Below are 23,169 nucleotides of genomic sequence, written 5' to 3'. Positions count from 1 at the left end.
CCAGGGACTGTGACGTTCTGTGGAGGGGTCGGTCAGCTGCAGCAGATTGGGGCCTACGGCATCAGCTGACGCGGATTCCAACAGGCGCAGGCAAACGGTGCATTCGCAACTGTCTGGAAAGGAGCCAGCCCTGCCTCCTGGCTGGCAACGGTTCTAGGATCCCTTCCCCAGCCCTCGGTGCCTGCTGGGAGGGGAAGGTTCCCCCGTCCTCTCTTCTGAGCCTGTGTGGAGGGAGGAAAGGAGCCCCTGTTGGGAAGCAAAGGAGTGCTGGGGCCCCCTCATTCCCCGGCTTGCACAGAGCGTGTTGGGCTGGCGGATGAAATGAGGAGTGCCTCGGTGCACCGGGACATTCTCCAGAGGGCTCCTACTCCAGGCATACATTATACTAAAAAGCTCCCCGTACTCGGAGGGAAGACGTGCTCTTTCCCAGGGTGGCCCGGGAGCTGCCTTTTCTTTCCTCTTGGAGCTAGTGGGGTGCCCCGGCTGTACCCCCAGCCTTGTGACTACGGCCCTGCAACAGAGCAGAAGCGGGAAAGCTGGAGTGAATGCAGAGAGGGTAAAGGATCTCTCCAGCATGGAGGCAGCCCAGTGGCCAGCCTATAAGATGAACCCCACTCCCCAAGATCAATATTGGATGTTGGTGTATATAATGCTTGGGCCTGCTCTAGTGACTTCCGACTGAGAATCTCATCACATGTTACAGGCACGTCGGTGAGCTAGGGAAGTGTTATTCCTATTGGGCAGGTGATGTGACGGGCAGATTGTTACACAGAGAATCCATGGCAGAGCTGAGAGTAGAATCAGGTCCGCTCCTAGAGGTGGGGATAGAACACAGGAGTCCTGGCACCCAGGTCCATATTCTGACCATTGGACCAGACTCCTCTTGCCACAGAGAATGCATGGTCTGCTTGTTGCTAGGAGTGAGAGAGGAGAGAGGCTTTGGGTGTCTGAGAGATGGGCTTTCGGGTGTGTTTATGTCTCATTAAGCACAGACAGTAAGTAGAAGAGACTAAGCGTTCTGTGGCTGGTGCATGGTTAATGCAGGCTGCAGAATCAAGGCCTGCTAGACAGCCGAGCCCTCTGCTAGCAAATCTCATCCCTCTACCATCATAGTCACCTCTTTGCCTTATCTTGGGTGAATTAAATAGACTGAGCTTCTCTAGCCTGTCACTGTAAGGCCGGTTTCCCAGACCTCAGATCATTCTTGTTCGAACAGCAGGATTCAGCAGTTCGGCCCCAAATAAGTGTCTTCTCATCCCAGTCTGTGCTCACGCTCACCTCTCATCCCCTTCCAGGATGTCCTCCTGTCAAGTTTCAGGTAGGATGCCTGATCTGAACTTTCCTCTAAACCTTCCCCTCTGCCTCCACACCCAGCTCCCTGCGCCCAGCCTGGATACCTCCTCCACACCCATCACGTGAGCCACACCCCTGGTCCTCTATGTTCACTTTGCAGTCTGCTTCAGCGACTGCCTCCCCTCTGAGTCCCCACTAGGCAACACCCTCTCCTCCCTCCATTCCTGTTCTCAGCTCCTGCCCGCCCATCTCTCTTCTCACCTTCTTCCAGGCCGCTCCCCCTTGGATCTCCTCCTTCTCCTGCGTGAATCACCAGGCAGCCTCCATCTTCATGTCCAAACCTTCTGCCGAAGCTGGTTCTGGTGTTCGAGTCCATGAGGCCAGCACCCATCAGGGCTTGTTCACGCTTGCTGTTAATCAGCCAGATGCAGGCATGCTCCTCAGCTATTGTACAACCTTCTACCTGCTTGCACATACAAGACTGTCCGTGTCTCACTTACACTGCAGCTCCTTGGGAGCCACGCCTGCTTCCTTCTGAGCTCAGTAATTGCGCTCACTAAATACACATGAAACCCAGACCCCTTAAAAGCTCCGCTTGCTCTGAAATGACACCAGGGACTTCATGCAAAAGATTTTGTAGTCGTTAGAAGTGCAAGGGGACCTTAATCTAAATCTAGTGGGATGCAGAGCCAGCAGTGTTTGTGCAGTTGTAGTTCCCAGATTAACCTTAACTCTGCCCCCATGCTGCTGTCCTGTAACCATCCATTCTCTTGAAGTAGCCAGAGACAGACACACACACCCCAACACACTCTTTTCACACATAACTTTCCAGTACATAGACCCACATGTCCCCTATCAACCCTCCACATACAGACAGGAAATGCTCACTTCTCCAGGAACTAACTCTGCTTCCATGCCAATATGCATGAATGTAGCCCCATCTTATCACATGGTGATATAATCCACTGACCTTCCAGGCCCACAGCGAGATGGTTGGGGTGTTTTCTGCTCATATAAGCTGCTGGGTGAAGTTGTGAGGGAGTCTCTGATCCATATTTAGAAGCGAGCAGGGTCTGGGAAGGACTCAGACCTGTAAGAGGGGGATGGGTGAGGACACCAGGGCAGTGTCGGATATGCACTATGTACCAACACTGGCAGGAGCATCAATGATGGAGTTAAAACTGATGCTGAAATGCTGGTCAGGGTAAAAATCCAAATGTTTTTAATAAACAAATGGCCTTTCCTATTCTACTAACAGGTGAGATAATGAACATGGAAATGATTTAAAATTTTAATTTGCTTCTCTTATGCCAGCTGCTCACATCCGTTTCACTTCCACCTCCCCCTTTCTCATCAGCTTCTAGTCACTTTCACTTCCAAGCTCTGGGGCGCTAGCATGACGCCACGGTGTTACTTTGCAAATGCTGAAAAAGAGTTTTACTCGTAGGTGGTCTCTATTTTATTTTATTTTTACATTTAATAAAAAATACTTTAGCATTTGAGATTGTGGTTGGTTTTTTACAAAAGCCTATAAGCTTTGGGTGAAATTTGACCAGGTCATATCCCTTCAACTTAGAATTGCCTAATTTAGGTTTAAGTTCTCAACTCGTGAGTTCTCTTAAGTAAGGGATTTGCTAGCATGACATGGTTAAAGTGTTAATGGTGCCTTAATGACTTTTTGTTCGGTGAGATGAGTGTCTCATTATTATTTTGAATCTTGCTATTTGTCTCTGTCCTGAAGCAGTGAGTTCCATGGATGAACAGTGTGTGGTGTGTTTCAAAGATCTCTATTTCTGGAAGACTGGCTGGCTCAGGGGGCTGCTGTCTTCGCAGGGATGGCAGTTTAGTGGCCTGAGTGAAATAACTGCAATATATTCTTAGTGAACAGGTGTCCACAGGGCAAACCGGTGTCACCCCTGGCACTCGCTAACTAGCCTGGTTGTAGTCACAACAGGGAGGCTATGTACTGAATGAGCTCCCAAGGCGTGGTGCTACTCCTTATCTCTGAGGGGTGGCAGTATTATCCGTACTTTGTGTAGGAGGGAGTGGAGAAATCAAGAGGTCTAAATTAGGGGTTCTCCACTTTCCAGACGACTGTCCCCTTTCAGGAGTCCGATTTGTCTTGTGTACCCCCAAGTTTCTCCTCACTTAAAAATGACTTGCTCACAAATTCAGACCTAAAAATACAAAAGAGTTACAGCCACTATTACCGAAAATGTACGGACTGTCTCCCTTTCTGCCCTAGAATTATCAAATAAATCAATTGAACTATAAATACTGTCCTCACATTGCAGTGTATAGTGTATACAGCCATATAAACAAGTCATTGTCTGTATGAAATTTGAGTTTGTACTGACTTCGCTGGTGCTTTTTATGTAGCCTGCTGTAAAACGAGGCCAATATTGAGATGAGTTGATGTATATGTATCCCTAGTTGAGAACCACTGGTCTAAATGACTTGCTTGAGATCACACGGTACGTCAATGACAGAGCTGGGACACGAACCCAGGAGTCATGACTAAGGCTATATTTTAATCATGGGTATTTTCAGTAAAAGTCATGGACAGGTCACGGGCAGTAAACAAAAATTCACTGCCCATGACCTGTCCATGACTTTTATTATATACCTCCTGACTAAAACTTGGGGGCGAGGGCCGCCTTTCCTGGTTGAGCTAATGAAGTAACTCCTTGAGCTGTAGGTGGTTGGCAGTTGTAGTCAGTGGGCCCAGCCACTCGGCCAGGGCGGTGCCGAGCCAGTGTGCTACACCCGTGCCGAGTTCCCACCGCTGCTTTTTCCTTCGGCCAGGTTTGCGGAACGCCCCTCGCTGCTGGGACGCAATTCAGCCCTTGCTCTGCGCCGTGTACATGCCCAAGTGTGAGGACGGCCAGGTGGAGCTGCCCAGCCAGACCTTGTGCCAGGCCACGCGGGGTCCGTGCACCATCGTGGAGCGGGAGCGGGGCTGGCCCGACTTCCTCAAGTGTACCACAGACCGCTTTCCCGAGGGCTGCCCGGTAAGCAGGCGTCTTACACCTCGCCGCTGCGCCTGGTGTCCAGCTGACGGCACGGCTGTCCTGTCCCCGTGCCTCTTCCAGGCCGCAGAAACAGCACCCTCCATGCAGCCAGGGGTGGGGATGTCGATCCTAGCCAGAGAGGGGAGTGTTAGCTGTGGCGATGAGTCATTTGATGGCTCTTCAATGGACATAAGTTGGTGGGTCTCATTTCAATTCCTAGGAGACAGGTGGTCACATCACAGGAGTTACCGCAAGCGGCACTAGTTGGCTCCCTCTAGCTGTGGACGTTCTCCATCCACAGAAATATCAAAGGATCAGACGTTTTATATAGCCAGCAGGGCCAGCCACAGTTCTGGCCCCCTGATCCAATTCCATCCGGCAGTTCCTCTGGTCCCATGGACGGACTGGACCATAGCTACTGACCTTCCCTGTGCAGGGTTGAAACACGTTGCTCTGCCTGCTCTGGAGATAAACAGAGGCCTCTTGTTCCAGGGCTTCCCATCCAGCCCCTTTCGCAGGCTCTAATTTCATCTGGATGGGAAGCCCTTAAGCAAAACCCTGGTGCTGCAGGAAGTGGTGTTAGCTGCGGAGTGGATGCTCTTCTTTCAGAATTGGTACTGAATTAATGCCCTTGCATGGTGCTAGGGAGTGCTCTGCTGCAAGAGGGGCTGTTTTGTGCCTGGGACATCAAAACAAAGTGGCAGTTCTCTCCTGTCTACAGCTAAATCCCCCTGGAATCTCAGGGAAGTTATTCTGGATTTCCCTCCCTAAAGGGCTGTTGTGCAGCACTGTTGAGCTACTCTGTTCCACACCAGAGGAGGCCGCATTTTAGCAGTGGTTGGGAGATCCTTGTAAAGTAGTTTGGAGGTCCCCTAGGAGGTGCTGTGTAAATGTGAGATACCGGGTATTCCTGCCCCGGCTTTGAGGACAGGAAATACAAAATCTCCCTCTAGAGGCATCGTCATAGGTTTAGGCCCAAACTGTGTGTTTGGCGAGGGGAAGAGTTTTAGAAAACTTGGTGGCAATTGAAATATTGGGGGGGGGGGGATTTTTACAGCTTCAGCGAGACCAGGATGAGGGTTATTGACGGTCAGTTTTCGAGCGTCCTGTGACTGGTACAGAACCGCAGCAAGACTGGCTTTCTTCTAACCCTGACCGGGGCAGGGAGGGAGATTCCCAACGCTATCTGCCCCGGCCCCTTCTCTTCAGAGCATCTGGGTCGCCCCCTCTCCAGCCCTCCTCCCATGTCCCTTCCCCTTGCAGAGCTAAAGGGAGAGGAACCCATCATAGAATCATAGAATCATAGAATATCAGGGTTGGAAGGGACCCCAGAAGGTCATCTAGTCCAACCCCCTGCTCAAAGCAGGACCAAGTCCCAGTTAAATCATCCCAGCCAGGGCTTTGTCAAGCCTGACCTTAAAAACCTCTAAGGAAGGAGATTCTACCACCTCCCTAGGTAACGCATTCCAGTGTTTCACCACCCTCTTAGTGAAAAAGTTTTTCCTAATATCCAATCTAAACCTCCCCCATTGCAACTTGAGACCATTACTCCTCGTTCTGTCATCTGCAGTGTCATCCTCGCACTGGGAGAACTGAAATGCTTCCATGCCACGCTAGGTTAGTGCAGGGTCCCCCAAGAAGGACTTTGGCTGGAAGGGGCTTTACAGACTCTGGGTTAGAATCCCAGTCCCATGGAAATGGATGGCAAAACTGCCGTTGATTTCAGCGAGGCCAGATTTCACCCAATGGATTCAGTGTCACACCTCCCTGGATGTGTGGAGTAATCCCTATCTGCGGCAGGCTGGGTATGCGGTTCCCCCAAAGGCAGGCAGGCTGTCAGTGGCAGGTCTTGGACTAAGAACTCAGGAGTCCTGGTTCCCAGCCCTCAGCGTGGGTCGTCCTCTCATGACAGTGTCCCTCCAACCCCTAACGATCCCTTTCCTTTCTTCTCTGGTCCCGCCCCTCGTTCCCGCCCACTCCCAGAACGAGGTGCAGAACCTAAAGTTCAACAGCTCGGGCCACTGCGAGGCCCCGCTGGTGCAGACGGACAACCCCAAGAGCTGGTACGAGGACGTGGAGGGCTGCGGCATCCAGTGCCAGAACCCCCTCTTCACGGAGCACGAGCACCGCGACATGCACGTTTACATTGCCGCCTTCAGCTCCGTCACCATCTTCTGCACCTTCTTCACGCTGGTGAGCGGAGCGAGCCGGGGGGCTGCCGGCTGGGGGCGGGGGAGTGAAATCTGCATTGGCTCGGAGCACCCCCTGGTGGCTGGCGTGGGCCTTTGCCGCTCTTGGCTGTGGGGCTGACCAGTAGGGCTCTGGAGCAAAGCCAGGAACGGGTGATGCACAGCCATAGACCCTGGCCCATCCGCCGGCTCTTCTCTCCTATCCCCGCCCCAGGCCACATTTGTTGCTGACTGGAAGAACTCGAACCGTTACCCGGCCGTCATCCTCTTCTACGTCAACGCCTGCTTCTTCGTGGGCAGCATCGGCTGGCTGGCGCAGTTCATGGACGGGGCTCGCGGTGAGATCGTGTGCCGAGCCGACGGCACCATGCGGCTGGGAGAGCCGACGTAGGTACCTCCGCCCTGCAGGGCAGACGCACCCACCCCCACCCCGTCTCTTTGCCTTTGCCCGCTATGGGAGGGGCAGTGCTATATGCAGCAGTCCCAGCAGAGGTGGTCAGGGAACCGGTGGGATTGGGGACAGGGCTGGGGTTCTGGGCAAAGCTCCCGCTGACTCCCACAGGATCAGGGTTTGGCTCACAGCCCCTTAAGGTGATGGGATCCTGCAAACTGCAAAAAGAAAAGGAGTACCGGTGGCACCTTAGAGACTAACAAATTTATTAGAGCATAAGCTTTCGTGAGCTACAGCTCACTTCATCGGATGCAAGGTGCTCTATCGGGGGGCATGGGCACGCTCTGGGTGCTGAGCCAGGCTAGCACCTATCTGTTGGTCAGGAACAAGCTGGAGTGGAGTGGGGGATGGGGTAGAGACCCCCACCTTCAGTCCTATCCTATCCCATCCTGCCTCCCCAGCTCCAACGAGACTCTCTCCTGCGTGATCATCTTTGTCATCGTCTACTACTCGCTGATGTCGGGCGTGATCTGGTTCGTCATGCTGACCTATGCCTGGCACACCTCTTTCAAAGCACTGGGCACCACCTACCAACCCCTGCTAGGCAAGACCTCCTACTTCCACCTGGTCACCTGGTCCATCCCCTTTGTCCTCACTGTCGCCATCCTGGCCGTCGCCCAGGTACGGGGCGCCCGGCATGGAGACCTCTGTGCCCACCCCACCCTCAGGACCCTAAGGGATGCTCACCTCTCAGTGAAGGGGGAAGGTCCCACCACTCTGCCCTGGGGGTGGTCAGTTTAACCCTGCATTGGTGAGCAAGAACCATCCCAGCTCAGTGTTTCATCTCATTCCTCCTCCATTTGTTGACCCCACTGCCTGTGGCCCTCCTGTAGGCTCCCTGTATCTGTGAACGTCCGCTGGGTGTTCCAGGTGAGGGTCAGCATTTCCCAGCCCCCCATGTTCCTGGCTCCCTCCCCACTTCATGCCTTCCCTGCACTGATAGACTGCTTGGGGCCCCGCTTATCTCCAAGCCCATGGCTGGGATGATTTAGTTGATGTTGGTCCTGCTTTGAGCAGAGGGCTGGACTAGATGACCTCCTGAGGTCCCTTCCAACCCTGACATTCTATGATTCTGTGTTCCCAAAGGCCATACCCAGGCTGCTCAAACTGACCCATAGGGAGCACCAACCTCCATCTCCATCCCACTCCCTCCCCAGTAAGCACCCGACACCAGGGTCATCTACAGAACCTGGGTCTACCAAATGGCAGAGCCATTGGTTGCCACAGCACCAGATGGGCACCCCGTTTGCCATCATTTCAAAGAGACAGCACAGCCTCTAGTTGGCCAGCCCGTTCTCATGAGATTTCCAGCCCAATCTGCAGGCTGGGGACGGATGGACACTGATGACTCTGCCCCAACCAGGTGGACGGAGACTCCGTCAGCGGCATCTGCTTTGTGGGCTACAAGAACTATCGGTTCCGCGCTGGCTTCGTCCTGGCTCCCATCGGCCTGGTGCTGATCGTGGGAGGCTATTTCCTGATCCGAGGTGGGTGCTAACAACTCAGCGGGGTTTGGTCTGGGGACCTTCCGCGCTAAAAGCAGGAAATGCTGTCCCCTGAGCCAAGGGAGTCAATCCCTGAGCTAGGTAATGCATTATCTGTTATGAGACCACCTTTTCTCGGGGAGAGAGACAAGCTTTCTAGCTATCCAGAGCTCTTTGGTCTGGGAAAGGTACTGAGAGGGTCACAGCTAAATACAAGAGCAACAGATAGTTCAGCATAAGTAGTTAGCACATATTCTAAGGGACCATTCAAAGGGAAGTGGCCCATTAATACCCCTCTAGTCATGGGGGGGAAGGAAGGCAGCGGGATGCGGGGTTGTTAGTGGGTTACAGATTGTTGTAATAAGCCATAAATCCACTGTCTCTGGTCAACCCGTGATTTTTAGCGTCTAGCAGAGTTATGAATTTAAGCACCCAGCCTCATCTTTTGAAGGTGTTATGCAGGTTTCCTTTGTGGATGAGGACTGAGAGATCAGCTATGTAGTGATCACTCTGCGAAAAGTGTTTGCCCACATGTGACAGCGTATTTTTGTCTTTTATCCTTTTCCTGTGAGAATTCATTTGAGAGTGTTGTGATTGTCTGATTTCACTCGCATAATTGTTATTGGGGCATTAAATGTGGGTGAAACCAGCCAATCTTGTATTTAGCTGTGACAAGGTCCCTCATCAAAGGCTCTTAAGCAAAGTAAGCTGTCATGGGATAAGAGGGGAGGTTCTCTCATGGATTGGTAACTGGTTAAAAGATAGGAAATAAAGGGTAGGAATAAATGGTCAGTTTTCAGAATGGAGAGAGGTAAATAGTGGTGTCCCCGCGGGGTCCGTACTGGGCCCAGTCCTATTCAACATATTCATAAATGATCCGGAAAAAGGGCTAAACAGTGAGGTGGCAAAATGTGCAGATGTTACAAAGCTACTCAAGTCCAGGCAGGCTATGAAGAGCTACAAAGAGATCTCACAAAACTGGGTGACTTGGCAACAAAATGGCAGATGAAATTCAATAGTAATAAATGCAAAGTAATGCACATTGGAAAACATAATCCCAACTATACATATAAAATGATGGGGTTTAAATCAGCTGTTACCACTCAAGAAAGAGATCTTGGAGTCGTTGTGGATAATTCTCTGAAAACATCCACTCAATGTGCAGTGGCAGTCAAAAAAGCGAACTGAATATTGAGGATCATTAAGAAAGGGATAGATAGTAAGACAGAAAATAACATATTGCCTCTATATAAATCCATGGTGCGCTCACATCTTGAATACTGTGTGCAGATGTGGTCGCCCTATCTCAGAAAAGATCTGTTGGAATTGGAAAAGGTTCAGAAAAGGGCAACAAGAATGATTAGGGGCATGGAACGGCTTCTGTATGAGGAGAGGTTAATAAGACTGGGACTTTTCAGCTTGGAAAAGAGATGACTAAGGGGGGATATGATTGAGGTCTATAAAATCATGACTGGTGTGGAGAAAGTAAATAAGGACGTGTTACTTACTCCTTCTCATAACACAAGAACTAGGGGTCACCAAATTAAATTAATAGGCAGCAGGTTTAAAACAAACAAAAGAAAGTATTTTTTCACACAAGTCACAGTCAACCTGTGGAACTCCTTGCCAGAGGATGTTGTGAGGGCCAAGACTATAACAGGGTTCAAAAAGGAACTAGATAAGTTCATGGAGGATAGGTTCCTCAATGGCTATTAGCCAGGATGGGCAGGGATGGTGTCCCTAGCCTCTGTTTGCCAGAAGCTGGGAATGGGTGACAGCGGATGGATCACTTGATGATTCCCTGTTCTGTTCACTCCCTCTGGGGCACCTGGCACTGGCCACTGTCAGAAGACCAGACACTGGGCTAGATGGACTGATGGTCTGACCTCTGCTCCGGGGTTGGAGCACCCACAGAAAAAACAATAGTGGGTGCTGAGTACCCACCAGCCACTGCTGTTTGGCAGCGCCCCGATTAGCTGAAATCCGGGAGGGGACGGAGCAGGGATGGGAGGAGGCGGAGCAAGGGTGGGGCCTCAGGGGAGGGTGCAAAGTGGGGACAGGGCCTCGAGGAAGAGCCAGGGGGTGGAGGAAAAGAAAAACTCAGTGCCTAGGCTAAGTACATTTCCCAGACCTGCAGCAGAGCTCTGTGTAGCGCGAAAGCTTGTCTTTCTCCCCAGCAGAAGTTGGCCCAGTAACAGATATTACTTCACCCGCCTTGTCTCTCTCATATCCTGGGACAGACACCGCTACAGCAACACTGCATGCAATCGCTTAGCTGGCAGCTGTAGTGGACTGTTATCCTCTTATGTGGACCAGCCACTAGAGGGAGATACAGAAACCATATTCTAATATGGGTGACCCACGCTGGGCCTTGCCCAGGGGGTGGTGTGTGTTGTGGGCTCTGGTTTGTGGCTGGAAAGGAAGACGCTACCCTGAGCCCTGCTGAGTTTTTAAGGTCAGTGCAGGCTGGGATAAACTTCCCCAGCCAGTGCGGAGGGGGGCTGCTGTAGTTCATTGAATGGCCAGCAGCCAGGGTACTGAAAACTAGCCAGGTGTAGCCCATCTCCTCCCCAGCTCCCTAAACAGCTCTCCTCTTCTAGCCCTGGAGCAGCCCACGGGAGAGTCGGGGGGGGGGGTGTCTGTCCCCAGAGTGTCGCCCCAGTGAAGAGCTGATCGGGGAGGGTGGCAGGCCGTTGGCTCGGCCAGCAGGAACTTGCACCTGCCCAGGCTCCTCTCTGCTCATCAGCTGCCTGCTCCCACTTGGCCATATTCCCTGAGGTCACACCGCCAGCGACCACACCAGAGCCAGATGCTGTGTCTGCCCGTGAGCCCGGCTCAGCCTCCCTGCTCCGTCTCACTGGGGCTTCAGAGGCCACCTCAGGTGATCCCGGGGTCTCTTGCCTAGCTGCTTGATCCGGCAGCCCCAGTCCCGGCTGACGTACCTGTCTTGCTGTCTGTCTGTCCTAGGTGTCATGACTTTGTTCTCCATCAAAAGCAACCATCCCGGCCTGCTGAGCGAGAAAGCTGCGAGCAAAATCAACGAGACCATGTTACGGCTGGGTAAGCCGGGTGGGTCTGGGTTCAGCTGGTGCCTTGGTGCCAGTGTATTACCCCGGGCCATGATCTCACACGTCCCAAAGGGCTAGCTTTGGGTAGGAGCCTCCCGGGGAAACCCAGGGCCTGCACAAAGCAGTGGCGCTGGGCCAGTAGAAGACACGGGAAGGGGTATGCATGGCTCTCGGAGGGTGCTCTCGCTTCTGAATCCATTGTGAATATGAACCTGGCCTGGGGCTGCTGGAGGCACTGCCCTTCAGATAAGGCATGAAAGCCAGGTCCTGGCCACTCCCGGAGCCTCTCTGCCAATTTAACCCAGGTCTCCTGGCCAAACGCCAGCCTGAGTGAGTGCATTTTGCCTCCCTCGGAGTCCCTGGGAAGGTTGGATATATTCTTCCTTTTCTGGTCCGAAACTGTTGTGTAGTGCTACTGTTACACAGCTGCCATGGTCCTCCCCAGAAGTGGCTGCATTTCGCTCCCGGGTAACGTGACCTCTGTGTAGACAGTACTTAAAACTCTTTGGGACGAAAGGCATGCTAGAAGCAGGTGTAGCTGATTTTGACGAGGACCCCATCAGAGGCGCGGAAGGAGCCCGAGTCCTGGTTTGACCCCTCCCTTCACTTTTCCTGGATTGTTGTGTTTCCATCAGGGATTCCCTCTGGCCGGCAGCATGCCGTGTCCTGGCCCTGGGCTGTGGCAATAACCCCTGGGCCTTCCTGTGCTTCCTTTCAGGCATCTTTGGCTTCCTGGCCTTCGGCTTCGTGCTCATCACCTTCGCCTGCCACTTCTACGACTTCTTTAACCAGGCTGAGTGGGAACGGAGCTTCCGGGAGTATGTCCTGTAAGTGGGGACAGGCCATGTTTCTTCCCCCGCCCACCCCTTTAACAGGCACCCCGAGCCCCCACCCAGGGGGGCGGGAAGAGTCTTGGGGGGATTCCAGTAGAGCGCCTCGCTCCGTGTTGGAAGAAGGTGACACTTTCCACGATCTTCCCTCCGCTGCCAGATCCTGTGATGGTGCTCTTCCCTTTCCCCACGCAGAAGCCGGGCTGCTCGTATGGATTCCCGCCCTGGTGTCGCCTGCTGCAGGGGGAACGGCAATCCCTGGGGGATGCCACGTCACCCCTCACAGGCACGTTGTGGCATGACTACCTGGGCCGTCCGTGGTCCCGGGCCTGTTCCCATTTCAGCGAGGAGCAAGGCCTAGGGCCACGGCACGGGGACCGGGGGCACCCTGCCATGCTAGATCCCGGTGAGACGCGTTGGGAGGAACCCAAGATAGGCCCATTTGCCCATCGCTCTGGTTGATGCTGGGTCATTCCCTGCCAGGCTGGTCCCGAGGCTCAGACCGGGGGCCTTCTGCCACGCCCCGTGAGGCTCTGCTGAAACTTTCTGAAGAGAGCCCATTGCATGGCGCTCCTGTGGCTGCCATCAGCTTCCTGCCCTCACGTGGCCCCCATCACCGTGGTATCTGGGCAGCTGTTGGGAGCCGTCGAGTTGTGGGCAGGGGACTCAGCCCCTGAATCTAATCAGCAGCTGCTCCTTGCAGGGGGTGTGTGTCGTTGCTCTTTATCTGGCTGCATTAAGGGGAGAGCGCTTCATCGCAGGGGATGGAGGATGGGAGATTGCTTTCCGGGTGCTCCAGCTGCCGATTGCCAAGGGTGGGTTTTAGCCCCTGTGCCTCATGCCGCTGCCATGCCCCATGTCCCTGCCGCAGGTGCGAAGCTAACGTGACGATCGCCATCCAAACCAACAAGCCGATCCCAAACTGCGAGATCAAGAACCGGCCCAGCCTTCTGGTTGAGAAGATCAACCTCTTTGCTATGTTCGGCACCGGCATTTCCATGAGCACCTGGGTGTGGACCAAAGCCACCCTCCTCATCTGGAAGCGCACCTGGTGCAGGTAGGAGCAGCCCTGCCCCCAGCCCCAGCTGCTGGGGTCTCAGGGCCCTGTATCCTCTGAGCCCCAGGAGCTGAGGCTCAACTTGGGGGACCACATGCCCATTGCCCCCAAGGCCCAGTCCAGCCCAGGTCTGTAGCTGTTCTCATCCGGCAGTTGTCTGGTGGCCCATGTGCAATGAATTTGGTGGGTCTCAGCCGGTTCCTAGGGGATGGGGTGTGTCAGAAGCTGAGATGAGGAGGGTCAGGCCTAGTGACTGGAGCAGTGGTAGTTGGGCCTAATGGTTGGTGCGGTGGCAACCGGGCAAGGCCCTGGAGCCAAAGGTTGGAGTCACAAGTCAAGAGCAGGTTTGGAACAAAACAAGGACAGGGCTGGGAACGAGGCTGGAGCAAGGGCAGGACTGGAGCAGGGCTGGGAACGAGGCTGAAGTCGGAGCAGGGCTGGAGTTGGAGCAGGGCTGGGAATGAGGCTGGAGTCGGAGCAGGGCTGGAGCAGGGCTGGGAACGAGGCTGGAGTCGGAGCAGGGCTGGAACAGGATTGGGAACAAGGCTGGAGTCGGAGCAGGGCTGGAGCAAGGCTGGGAACAGGGCTGGGAACGAGGCTGGAGTCGGAGCAGGGCTGGGAACGAGGCTGGAGTCGGAGCAGGGCTGGAGCAAGGCTGGGAACAGGGCTGGGAACGAGGCTGGAGTCGGAGCAGGGCTGGGAACGAGGCTGGAGTCGGAGCAGGGCTGGGAACGAGGCTGGAGTCGGAGCAGGGCTGGAACAGGATTGGGAACAAGGCTGGAGTCGGAACAGGGCTGGGAACGAGGCTGGAGTCGGAGCAGGGCTGGGAACGAGGCTGGAGTCGGAGCAGGGCTGGAGCAAGGCTGGGAACAGGGCTGGGAACGAGGCTGGAGTCGGAGCAGGGCTGGGAACGAGGCTGGAGTCGGAGCAGGGCTGGAACAGGATGGGGAACAAGGCTGGAGTCGGAGCAGGGCTGGAGCAGGGCTGGGAACGAGGCTGGAGTCGGAGCAGGGCTGGAGCAGGATTGGGAACAAGGCTGGAGTCGGAGCAGGGCTGGAGCAAGGCTGGGAACAGGGCTGGGAACGAGGCTGGAGTCGGGGCAGGGCTGGGAACGAGGCTGGAGTCGGGGCAGGGCTGGGAACGAGGCTGGAGTCGGGGCAGGGCTGGGAACGAGGCTGGAGTCGGAGCAGGGCTGGAGCAGGATTGGGAACGAGGCTGGAGTCGGGGCAGGGCTGGAGCAAGGGTCACCAGACCCGCTTCTGGCTTGTGAATTGGCTGCAGCCTAGCGCAGGACGGACCCATCACCAGATGTGACTTACCCGGGCTAGTTCAGGGATGGCTCATCAGCTCCCAGCTTGGAGGCTGAATTCTCTGGGCCCTCCTAGCTACGGCCCCTCTGGTTCAGGAGCGACGCACGTCCGTGAGGGGAAGGAGGCTTGTGCAGCCAGTGCCACCTGTGTCATATCTGGATGTGGCTCCGTAGTGAGCAACGGTCTCCCATGCTGCCCCTCTAGCCCTAGATGCCCATTAAAGAGGTGGGGGAGGGGAAGGGATTTCTCCATCCAGAGCAGGGGGGCTGAGACCCCGTTGTGCAGTCCCCCCCTTTCGACCGAGCTGCATGGGGAGCCGCGCGGTGCTGCGAAGAAGGGGCAGATCTCGGAGTTAGGAGGTGCCGGGCAGTGGGGGTGCCCGCATGAGTGTGACCCACGGCGGCAGGGGGGCTGCCGCAAGTCCCCCCAAGACCTTTTGTGCCGAGGGCTCGGGGCTCCTGGAGGGGTGATCCCGGGGATGGCGCTTGGGGCTCCAGTCTCATGGACACCGATGCCCTGGCCACCACTCTGGAAATGTATTTTATGCCCATTTTCCAGACCCATCACCCAGCCAGAGTGGCAGGAAAGGCCCTGGAGAATCCAGCCCTTGGTGCCAGCGTGTTCCCCACCGTGGTGCGGGGAAGGAGCGGGACACCGAGTCCTTTGGGTTGGGATGATGGAGGGATTCCTTGGTAACAGACAAACAGATGGCTTCCTGGTTCAGTGGGAGAGGGGTGGGGGGGGCAGCCCAGGAGCAGCAGCCCTGGCACTCCTCAGCCCCACCCCGGGGGATCTCCAGCCCCCTGCCGGAGAGGATCAGTGCCCTGCCCTCCCACGCTGAGCCAGCCCTCCCCCTGCCCCCCATTCCCTCCCCCACAGGCTGACCGGCCAGAGCGACGACGAGCCCAAGAGGATCAAGAAAAGCAAGATGATTGCCAAGGCCTTCTCCAAGCGGAAGGAGCTGCTGCACAACCCAGAGCAGGAGCTGTCCTTCAGCATGCACACCGTCTCGCACGACGGGCCCGTGGGTAGGTCCCGGGCGGGGGCGGGGACCACGGGGGCTTCACACACCACCGCCCCGGCGATAGGCCCCCTCTTCGGTGGCAGGTTTGCAGCCCCCACTGCAAGATGCTTCTGTAGTCCCAGCTTTGTTGTGGGGCAAGTGGACCGTGGTTCTCAGCAAGGCACCTCCCTCCGCCCTTACTAGAGGGCACTGCCGAGAGCACCTGGGGGCACCCCAGCTGCCGCAGGGTGAGACCAGCCCGTAACGCCCAGTCTGACTGTTCTCATCGTGCTGCCTTGTTGTTAAGTGTGTGGCTGAATCCCTGCGTTCCTGAAAGGAGCCAGCAGCTAGAACAGAAGAACGGCCAGACTGGGCCAGAGCAATGATCCATCTAGCCCAGTATCGTGTCTTCCGACAATGGCTGGTGCCAGACGCTGGGAATGAACAGAAGAGGGAACCACTGAGTGATCCATCCCGTCGTCCATTCCCAGCGTCTGGCAAACAGAGGCTAGGGACGCTCAGAGCCTGGGGTGGCATCCCTGACCACTTGGCTAATAGCCATTGATGGTCCTATCTCTCTAGAGCAGTGTTTCTCAAACTGGGGTCCAGGAGGTCCACGGGCCCTGCTGATCACCTCCTGCCCCGCCCTCCCAGCACCTCCTGCACGCCGGGGAACAGAGGGGACCGGAAGAGTTGGGGTGGGGCCTTGGGGGAAAGGGTGGAGTTGGGGGCAGGGCCTGGGGCTGAGCATGAGGCTTGGGGATCCATGAAAAAATTAAAGTCAAAATGGAGGGCCTCGGGTTGCTAAAGTTTGAGAACCGCTGCCCTTGAGCAATATCCCGGTCCTGTGCCAGCGAGCTGGCAAGCTACAGGATTTATTTACACACTAAAAGCACTGTCAGAAAAGCGACTGACTTACAGATCTACCCAACAGATCTGATCCTTGGACCCAGTTCCCTCCTGGTGTAACTCCATGAGTCCAAGGAAGTTACCTCAGGGGGTGCACGTCTCTGTCTAGCTAAGTTACTTGTGCGACCCAGTATCGGAGCGCCTCAGAGTCTATAGTGGAATTACCCTCGCTCATCCCTCAGCGGGAAGGGCTCTTCTCCCCATTGGGCAGAAGGGAAACTGAGGCAGAAGGAAGCGAAGTGACTCGCCCGTGGTCACAGTGGAAGTCTGGCAGAACAGGGAATTGGACCCAGATGTGCTGTAACCACTGGCTCATCCTGCCTGTCTGTGTACAGAGTAATAATTAATTAAGTGACTACAGTATGTTGTTAGTCAGAAGAGGGAGCCGGATTCCAGCCCAACTCATGCAGCAGTTCGCCATTCTGTGGCCAAAGATCCCCCGCCGTCATCCAGACCCCCCTCAGGCTGACTTCTGGCCTGTTTGGCCGTCGCGTCGTTGCTGTTGGTGATGTAAAAGCCCAGCAAAGACCCTCTGGGCTCTCAGCTCCTAGGCATCTGGAAAACGCATCCTCACTGTGTCAGCGTGCTCTGCAGGGCCGTTAGCACAGGGTCCAGCCTCTGCGGGTTGGGGACATCATGTGGGAATGGGAGGGCCTCCTGGTCACCCCGGGAACGCAGGGTGTTGGTTCCGGCACGGGCTGCTTGTGGGATCAGCTGGAGAGGCGGGAGATTGGGGTGAATCAGTGAAGATCCCCCCCACCCTGGCTCAGGCCGTGGGATTCCCCCCTCCACTGAAGGGGCTGTAAGAATCTCCTCTGTGGCTTTCGTCCCAGCTGGTTTGGCTTTCGACATCAACGAGCCCTCAGCTGACATGTCTTCGGCCTGGGCCCAGCACATCACCAAGATGGTGGCCAGGAGAGGGGCTATCCTGCCGCAGGACATCTCCGTCACACCCGTGGCGACACCCGGTGAGTCCCTGGGAAAGCGTGGGGCGGGGAGGGAGGCAGGCAGGCGATGAGGTCATGATACCACGTGTGTCTGTCCAAGGTACTTTTTGTCCCGGTAGCACCTAGAGGTTTCTGTTGAGGTCAGGGCCCCTTTGTGGCGGGTGCTGCTCAGCCCCACAGCAAGAGACATGCCCTGCAATCTGGCTTCTGGCAGTTGGGAAACTGAGGCAGAAAGATGAAGGTCCGCAGAACCAGAAATCAAATGCAGGATTCCTGCGTCCCAGTGCCGTAGCCACAAGGCCAGCTTTGCTCTCCACATCTAGACGGAAAGCACTGGGCTGGAAGTCAGGAGATTTTGGTTTTCCTCCTCGCCCTGACGCTAACCTGGTGCGTGACCTGGGGCAAGTCACTTCTCCACCTGCAAAATGGGGGCAGTGATATCCGCCCACCGTCTGTGTGCTGTGAGACCGTGGGTGCAAGGAGTGAAATCACAGGGATAGGAGAGGGATTGCGCCGCTGCCCTGGAAATGCAGCCACTTCTGAGGTGGAACATGGCACCTGTTCAATGGGCTCACAGTAGAGGAAAGGCAGGGACGACGATTGCTATGTGGAACCAGGGGAGATGTAATTCTGTGAATTGGAATTTGGCGGAGACGCTACGAATTGTAATAACCCAGGGTTAAAAATGCTGTCTGAGATCCCAACAACCTCAGCTCAGGGGAGCGGCAGGCCTGGCAGCGCAGGGAAGGGATGCATGTCAGCACTGAGGGGCACTGGCAGAGCTGTGTGTGGTGGGAAGCCCAGAGCTGGGCTAGCAGGGGGCTGTAGGTCGGGAGCTCAGAGCTGGGCTAGCAGGAGGCTGCAAGTTGGGATTGAAGGGAGTGGGGAGCCATGGGGGGAGCTCAGAGCTGGGATAGCAGGGGGCTTCAAGTCAGGATTGAGGGTGGTGAGGAGCTATTGTGGGGAGCTCAGAGCTGGGATAGCAGGGGGCTGCAGGTCGGGATTGAAGGGGGTGGGGAGCTATTGGGGGGAGCTCAGAGCTGGGATAGCAGAGGGCTGCAGGTCGGGATTGAGGAGCACTGAAGAGCTGTGTGTGAGTTGTTCAGAGCTGGGATAGGGGGCTGCAGGTCAGGATTGAAGGGGGAGCTATTCAGGGGAGCTCAGAGCTGGAATAGCAGGGGGGCTGCAGGTTGGGATTGAGCTCATGGGCAAAGCCATGTAAGGGCCCCCTTGACGGGAATGGTCAGGAGCAAGGGTTGGGATTGAGGGCCATTGGCGGGGCTGGGGCAGCCGGGAATCTCTGGCTGGGACAGGTGCAGTGACAGAGCTGGGTGAGGACAAGGATCCATCGCACTTGCCCACGCTGCGCCCGCACTCGGGTCCCTCTCCTGCCGACCCGGTCACTGAGTTTGCCCCTGGCGTTTTACCAGCGAACCCACCCGGGAAGGCCCCTCTCACCCCGTCTCCCCTCTCTCGTGTCTGTAGTGCCGCCGGACGAAAGGGCGAACCTGTGGGTGGTGAATGCAGAGATCTCGCCCGAGCTGGAGAAGAGAGCCAGCCGCAAGAAGAAGAAGAGGAGGAAGAAGAAGGAAGTCTGCCCCCTGGGGCCCGCCATCTGCGACATGGGCTACTTCACCTCGCAGGCCCGCAGTGCCATCCCTCGCCTGCCCAAGCTGCCAAGGCAGAAGTGCCTGGTCTCCAACCCCAGAGGATCTCAGCTTGGGGAAGAGGTGCCACCTCTGGGCTCCTACCCTGGCCTGAGGCTCAGCATCTCCCAGCATGAAGGCCTCTTCCCCCAGGGACCCCAGGACAATCCCGCCAGCTCCAGGAAACACGATGCCCTCCGTCTGATCAGCAACCCCTTCTGCCCCGAGACCAGGCCCCAGGAAGATCTGGCCCTCGAGGGCAGCGTGAGGTGCTTCCTTGCACGCCAGCAGTACAACAGCTCGTACCGGCCCCCTGACGCAGGCCTGGATCCTGGTGCCCTGGCCGGTGGGAGCGTCCCCTGCGGCCCAAGGACTCATGGCAGAAGGGCAGGCTTTGCCTCCATCCACTCCCAGACAAATCTCATGGATGCCGAGCTGCTGGATGCCGACTCAGACTTTTAGGGCAGGAGGGACCCAGACCCTTTCTGCTGCTTGGATAAGCCCTGGAGACCACCTCTTTAGGAGACAGACTGTGGAGGAGCCTACAGACCCCCCAGCATACAGACACGGGTTTAAAGCTCACGCTCCAGGTTCCGACCAGGTACGGTTTTCGCTCGGAGGCAGGTTCTTCTCTGCTGCAAACCTTGATGCTTCCTTGGTAGTTTGCGGCTGCTTTTGAACTCCTTTCCCATCCTGGGTTTCCCAGGCACCTCCCTGCTGATCTTCCCACCCGAGACATTCAGCCCTCGCCCTGCTCGCGGGAGGGAGCCAGCCCTCGTCTCAGCTGGTTGTACGACAGCTGGACATGGCCTACCAGGTATTGTTATTTATTGCTCCGCGGGTGACGGAAACAAAACCAAACGGATGTTTGCTGGTGATGCCCCAAGAGGCCGGGCTCCTGCGGGGCTTCTGGGATGGATCCAGGATGCCCCAGCTCCCAGATGGAGTCGTGGATTGTTCCTTTCTTCACCCTGCTGCATGGAGTTTTTTGAGGACTCCCCCAACGGCAGCTCTGCCCCAACTGGGTGCTGTTTGCTCCCCGATCTTTGGACTGGGGGTTGGGATGAGCCTAGAAGAAGAAGAGAAACGTCCCTTGATGGCCTGGTATCAGGGAGGCTGGGGGTCTATACAGAGAGGAGCCTCTCCAAGGGCAGAGTTAAGACCCTGTGGCTTCCTTATTCCAGGAGCTTCCGGCTGTCCCATGAACCACACTGGGGACTGAAAGGAAGGGGATGGTGGTTCTTTGCCATGGCAGCTGTAGTAGATGGCGGGAGAGTTTATTTAGGGATCTGTCTATTCAGCTTTCCGAAGCACTGGGGCCGCGTCGCTCCCAGATCTTCGCCCATTCGCTATTGCCAGGAGAGGTGGAGACTTTGTACAGGGAGGGGCAACGTGTGTAACTCGTCACCAGCATCAACCTCAGTGACTCAGCCAATCATCACAACCCTCCTTGGGGCGCATCTAATAGTTCCCCGTACATCTGGGGGCGGGGACATATTACCCAGCCCTGGAACCAGGGGCCTGGGCCAGACTTGTGATGAACGGGACAGAATGTGAGCTGCTGGAGGGCAAGGAGTCCCAGCTTGTAGTGCTCCATGCGGCTCTCACGAAGCATTGCATGCTGGGACTTGTAGTCCCTTGCATTTTGGAACTTGTTGTCCTCTCTGATATATGTCTATTAATGCCCCTGTTGAAGATCCTCCTGGCTTGCTAGATGGGTCCAGTTCAAAACAAGCACACACTCAGCCTTCCCCTTTGAAGGCTCCATCCCTGTGTGTGGAGGAAGCTAACTGGGCCCCGCCCGGCTAGATGTTACTTAGTGGGTTTGAATATTTCTGTTGTGCTACTGGTTTTTTAATGTATCTGTATAACACACTGAGACGTTTACTGGTGCTGAAGGCCATAAAAGGGATGTCCCAGCTAGAAGTTCCTTACAGGAGCATGTCATGTCGCCTGCCTTGGGCCCGGATCTTGTTTACTGTGCTTTTCACTGTGGAATATAAAACATTGTCACCCTTCCCACACCCAAAATGTGCCCCGTTCTAAGCCGGGGCTCCCCGTTCTGCCCCCCATTCCGCCAGTGTCACTCCACTGAAGTCAGTGGAGTTACTCCAGATTGAAACTGAGAACCGAATAAGACCCGTCATCTGTATCAGAGCTGCGCGCTCGTGTTCCCTTTGGTCACCGGGATCCCCTTCACAAAGACACGGCCTCAGAGGATGTATTCTTGCTGGGGAGGGCCTTATTCCTCCTGTGTCCCAGCATCCCAAGCGGTAGGGAAGTGGCTTTTGATTGGCTGACAGTGATGGCCGAGAGCAGCTGTGCTCCAAACCAGAGCAGCTGGCCTGAGGCGAAACAGAAGCAGCTGTGCTGGATGGACTGTGTTGGAGGAGGGGTGTTCCCCAAGCTGCGGGCATGTAAAGGGCAAATAAAACTTCTTTTCTGGTGCGCTAGCGCCCTCAGAACCTGCCAGGTGGTTGGAATCCCCTTTTGCTCAAGAGTTGGTGGTTAAATGGGACGTGCGCTTCACTTAAAGGGCGGAGTCTCTCATGTGCAAGCCCCGCCCCATCTGACTGTTTCTGTGTAAGGGGCGGAGACTCTCAAGGGCTAACCCCACCTCTCCGGTGTAAGGGGTGGAGACTTGCTGGTGCTAACCCCTCCCCTCAGTCTGAGGGTCTGTCTGTCCGAATTGTTGACCTCCGGAGGTCAGGGGAGCTCAAAACCAGCTCGACCTTTGACCCAGAACTCAAACCTGGAACTTCCAGAAGGTTTAAAAAGTCCGGCTGCCACAAACCGCTCGTTTTCCACGTTCGTGAGCCGCCGGGTTCCAGCTGGCAATGCCCCAGACGCAGGGAGGAAGTCTCGTCTCGTGGCATTTCTGGGCATGCAGGGAGTCTCTTCCCCCTGGACGGGCTGAGCTGAAAAGTCGGGCTGAAGATATAAAGTTTGCAGGGGCGGGTCTGGACCCAGGGTTCCAGTTTGGCCCATTGTAAGGAGGGGGGCAGCCAGGCCCATTGTAGCCAGATCCGAACTCCCCCAAAGTTCGGGGGGGACTGGAGCTGGTGTTCTCATTGAGTCCTGTCAAAACTCCTAGCCTGGCTCTGCAGGGGCAAGGGGGTTGGAGAAGCATCGAAGTGTCTTGGTTTCTCCTGACCCTAATTATCTCACTGAGGGCTCTGCACTGCAAATTTTTGTACAGGGCCCAGTATACAGAGGCTGGCACATGCACACACTGCTAAGTGGATCTCTCCAAATAATATAATGCCCAGGAAAAATGCTGCAGCTTTATGCGGGAATTAAGGCGGTAAATGATTCCATAAGAACGTAGGAATTTTGGATCCTAGGAAGACCGGTTCAGTCCCCAGGTGTATCTAGTTCAGTATCTTGTCTCTGACAGCAGTCCATACCAAATGCTTTGGAAGAAGGTGTAAGACGACTTCTAGTGGTCAATTATAGAATAATCAGCCCTTCAATGGGGTTTCTTCCCAGACCCTGGCAGTGTTAAGCAGACTAAGCCCTAAGGCATGAGGTTTCATATCCTTTCTAACATGTTTTCTATCTGTCGGTGTTTATTATTCATGTAAATGTCTAAACTTTTGTTGAATCCTGCTAATTCCTGGTCTCAGTGATATCCAGTGACAGCAAGTTCCACAGGTTAATTTTTCTGTCTAAAAGAAAAAAACTGCTTTTATCAGTATTAAATTTGCTACGTTTCAATTTGTCTGCCCCCTTATTTGTACATAATGAAAAATAACCCAGCACCACCAGATGGAGAGAAGCTTGGTAGCTTTTTCTTTTAAAAGACCCAAATGTTATAAAGCCCAGAGATCCTATACAGAATTCCATGTGAATGGGCATTTCCATTTTAAATCAGGCAACATTTAAATGGTATAAAAATGAGCTTTTATAAAACCGAAGGCCAGTAGACTGTCTGCCCAATTTAAAAAAAAAAAAAAAAAACTTCAGTGGAA

At 55.2% G+C, this 23,169-nt stretch overlaps 1 protein-coding gene across 1 annotated transcript in view; it reads left to right on the top strand.

Moving 5' to 3' along the window:
- SMO (smoothened, frizzled class receptor) overlaps window positions 1–22,915 on the top strand; it is a 28,385-nt gene extending 5,470 nt beyond the window's left edge. Inside the window, exons 2-12 of the mRNA XM_038386878.2 lie at window positions 4,099–4,304; window positions 6,288–6,497; window positions 6,708–6,880; window positions 7,346–7,565; window positions 8,308–8,431; window positions 11,396–11,488; window positions 12,215–12,323; window positions 13,198–13,383; window positions 15,573–15,721; window positions 17,439–17,573; window positions 19,038–22,915. Coding sequence (XP_038242806.1) covers window positions 4,099–4,304; window positions 6,288–6,497; window positions 6,708–6,880; window positions 7,346–7,565; window positions 8,308–8,431; window positions 11,396–11,488; window positions 12,215–12,323; window positions 13,198–13,383; window positions 15,573–15,721; window positions 17,439–17,573; window positions 19,038–19,660 — 2,228 coding nt within the window. The 3' untranslated portion in view covers window positions 19,661–22,915. The remainder of the gene's footprint in view (window positions 1–4,098; window positions 4,305–6,287; window positions 6,498–6,707; window positions 6,881–7,345; window positions 7,566–8,307; window positions 8,432–11,395; window positions 11,489–12,214; window positions 12,324–13,197; window positions 13,384–15,572; window positions 15,722–17,438; window positions 17,574–19,037) is intronic.
- The last annotated feature ends 254 nt before the right edge of the window (window positions 22,916–23,169 follow it).

The sequence above is a fragment of the Dermochelys coriacea genome, chromosome 1 (assembly GCF_009764565.3).
Source record: "Dermochelys coriacea isolate rDerCor1 chromosome 1, rDerCor1.pri.v4, whole genome shotgun sequence".
In the NCBI taxonomy this organism is placed as follows: Eukaryota; Metazoa; Chordata; order Testudines; family Dermochelyidae; genus Dermochelys; species Dermochelys coriacea.
This window is presented reverse-complemented; position numbering and strand designations above follow the sequence as displayed.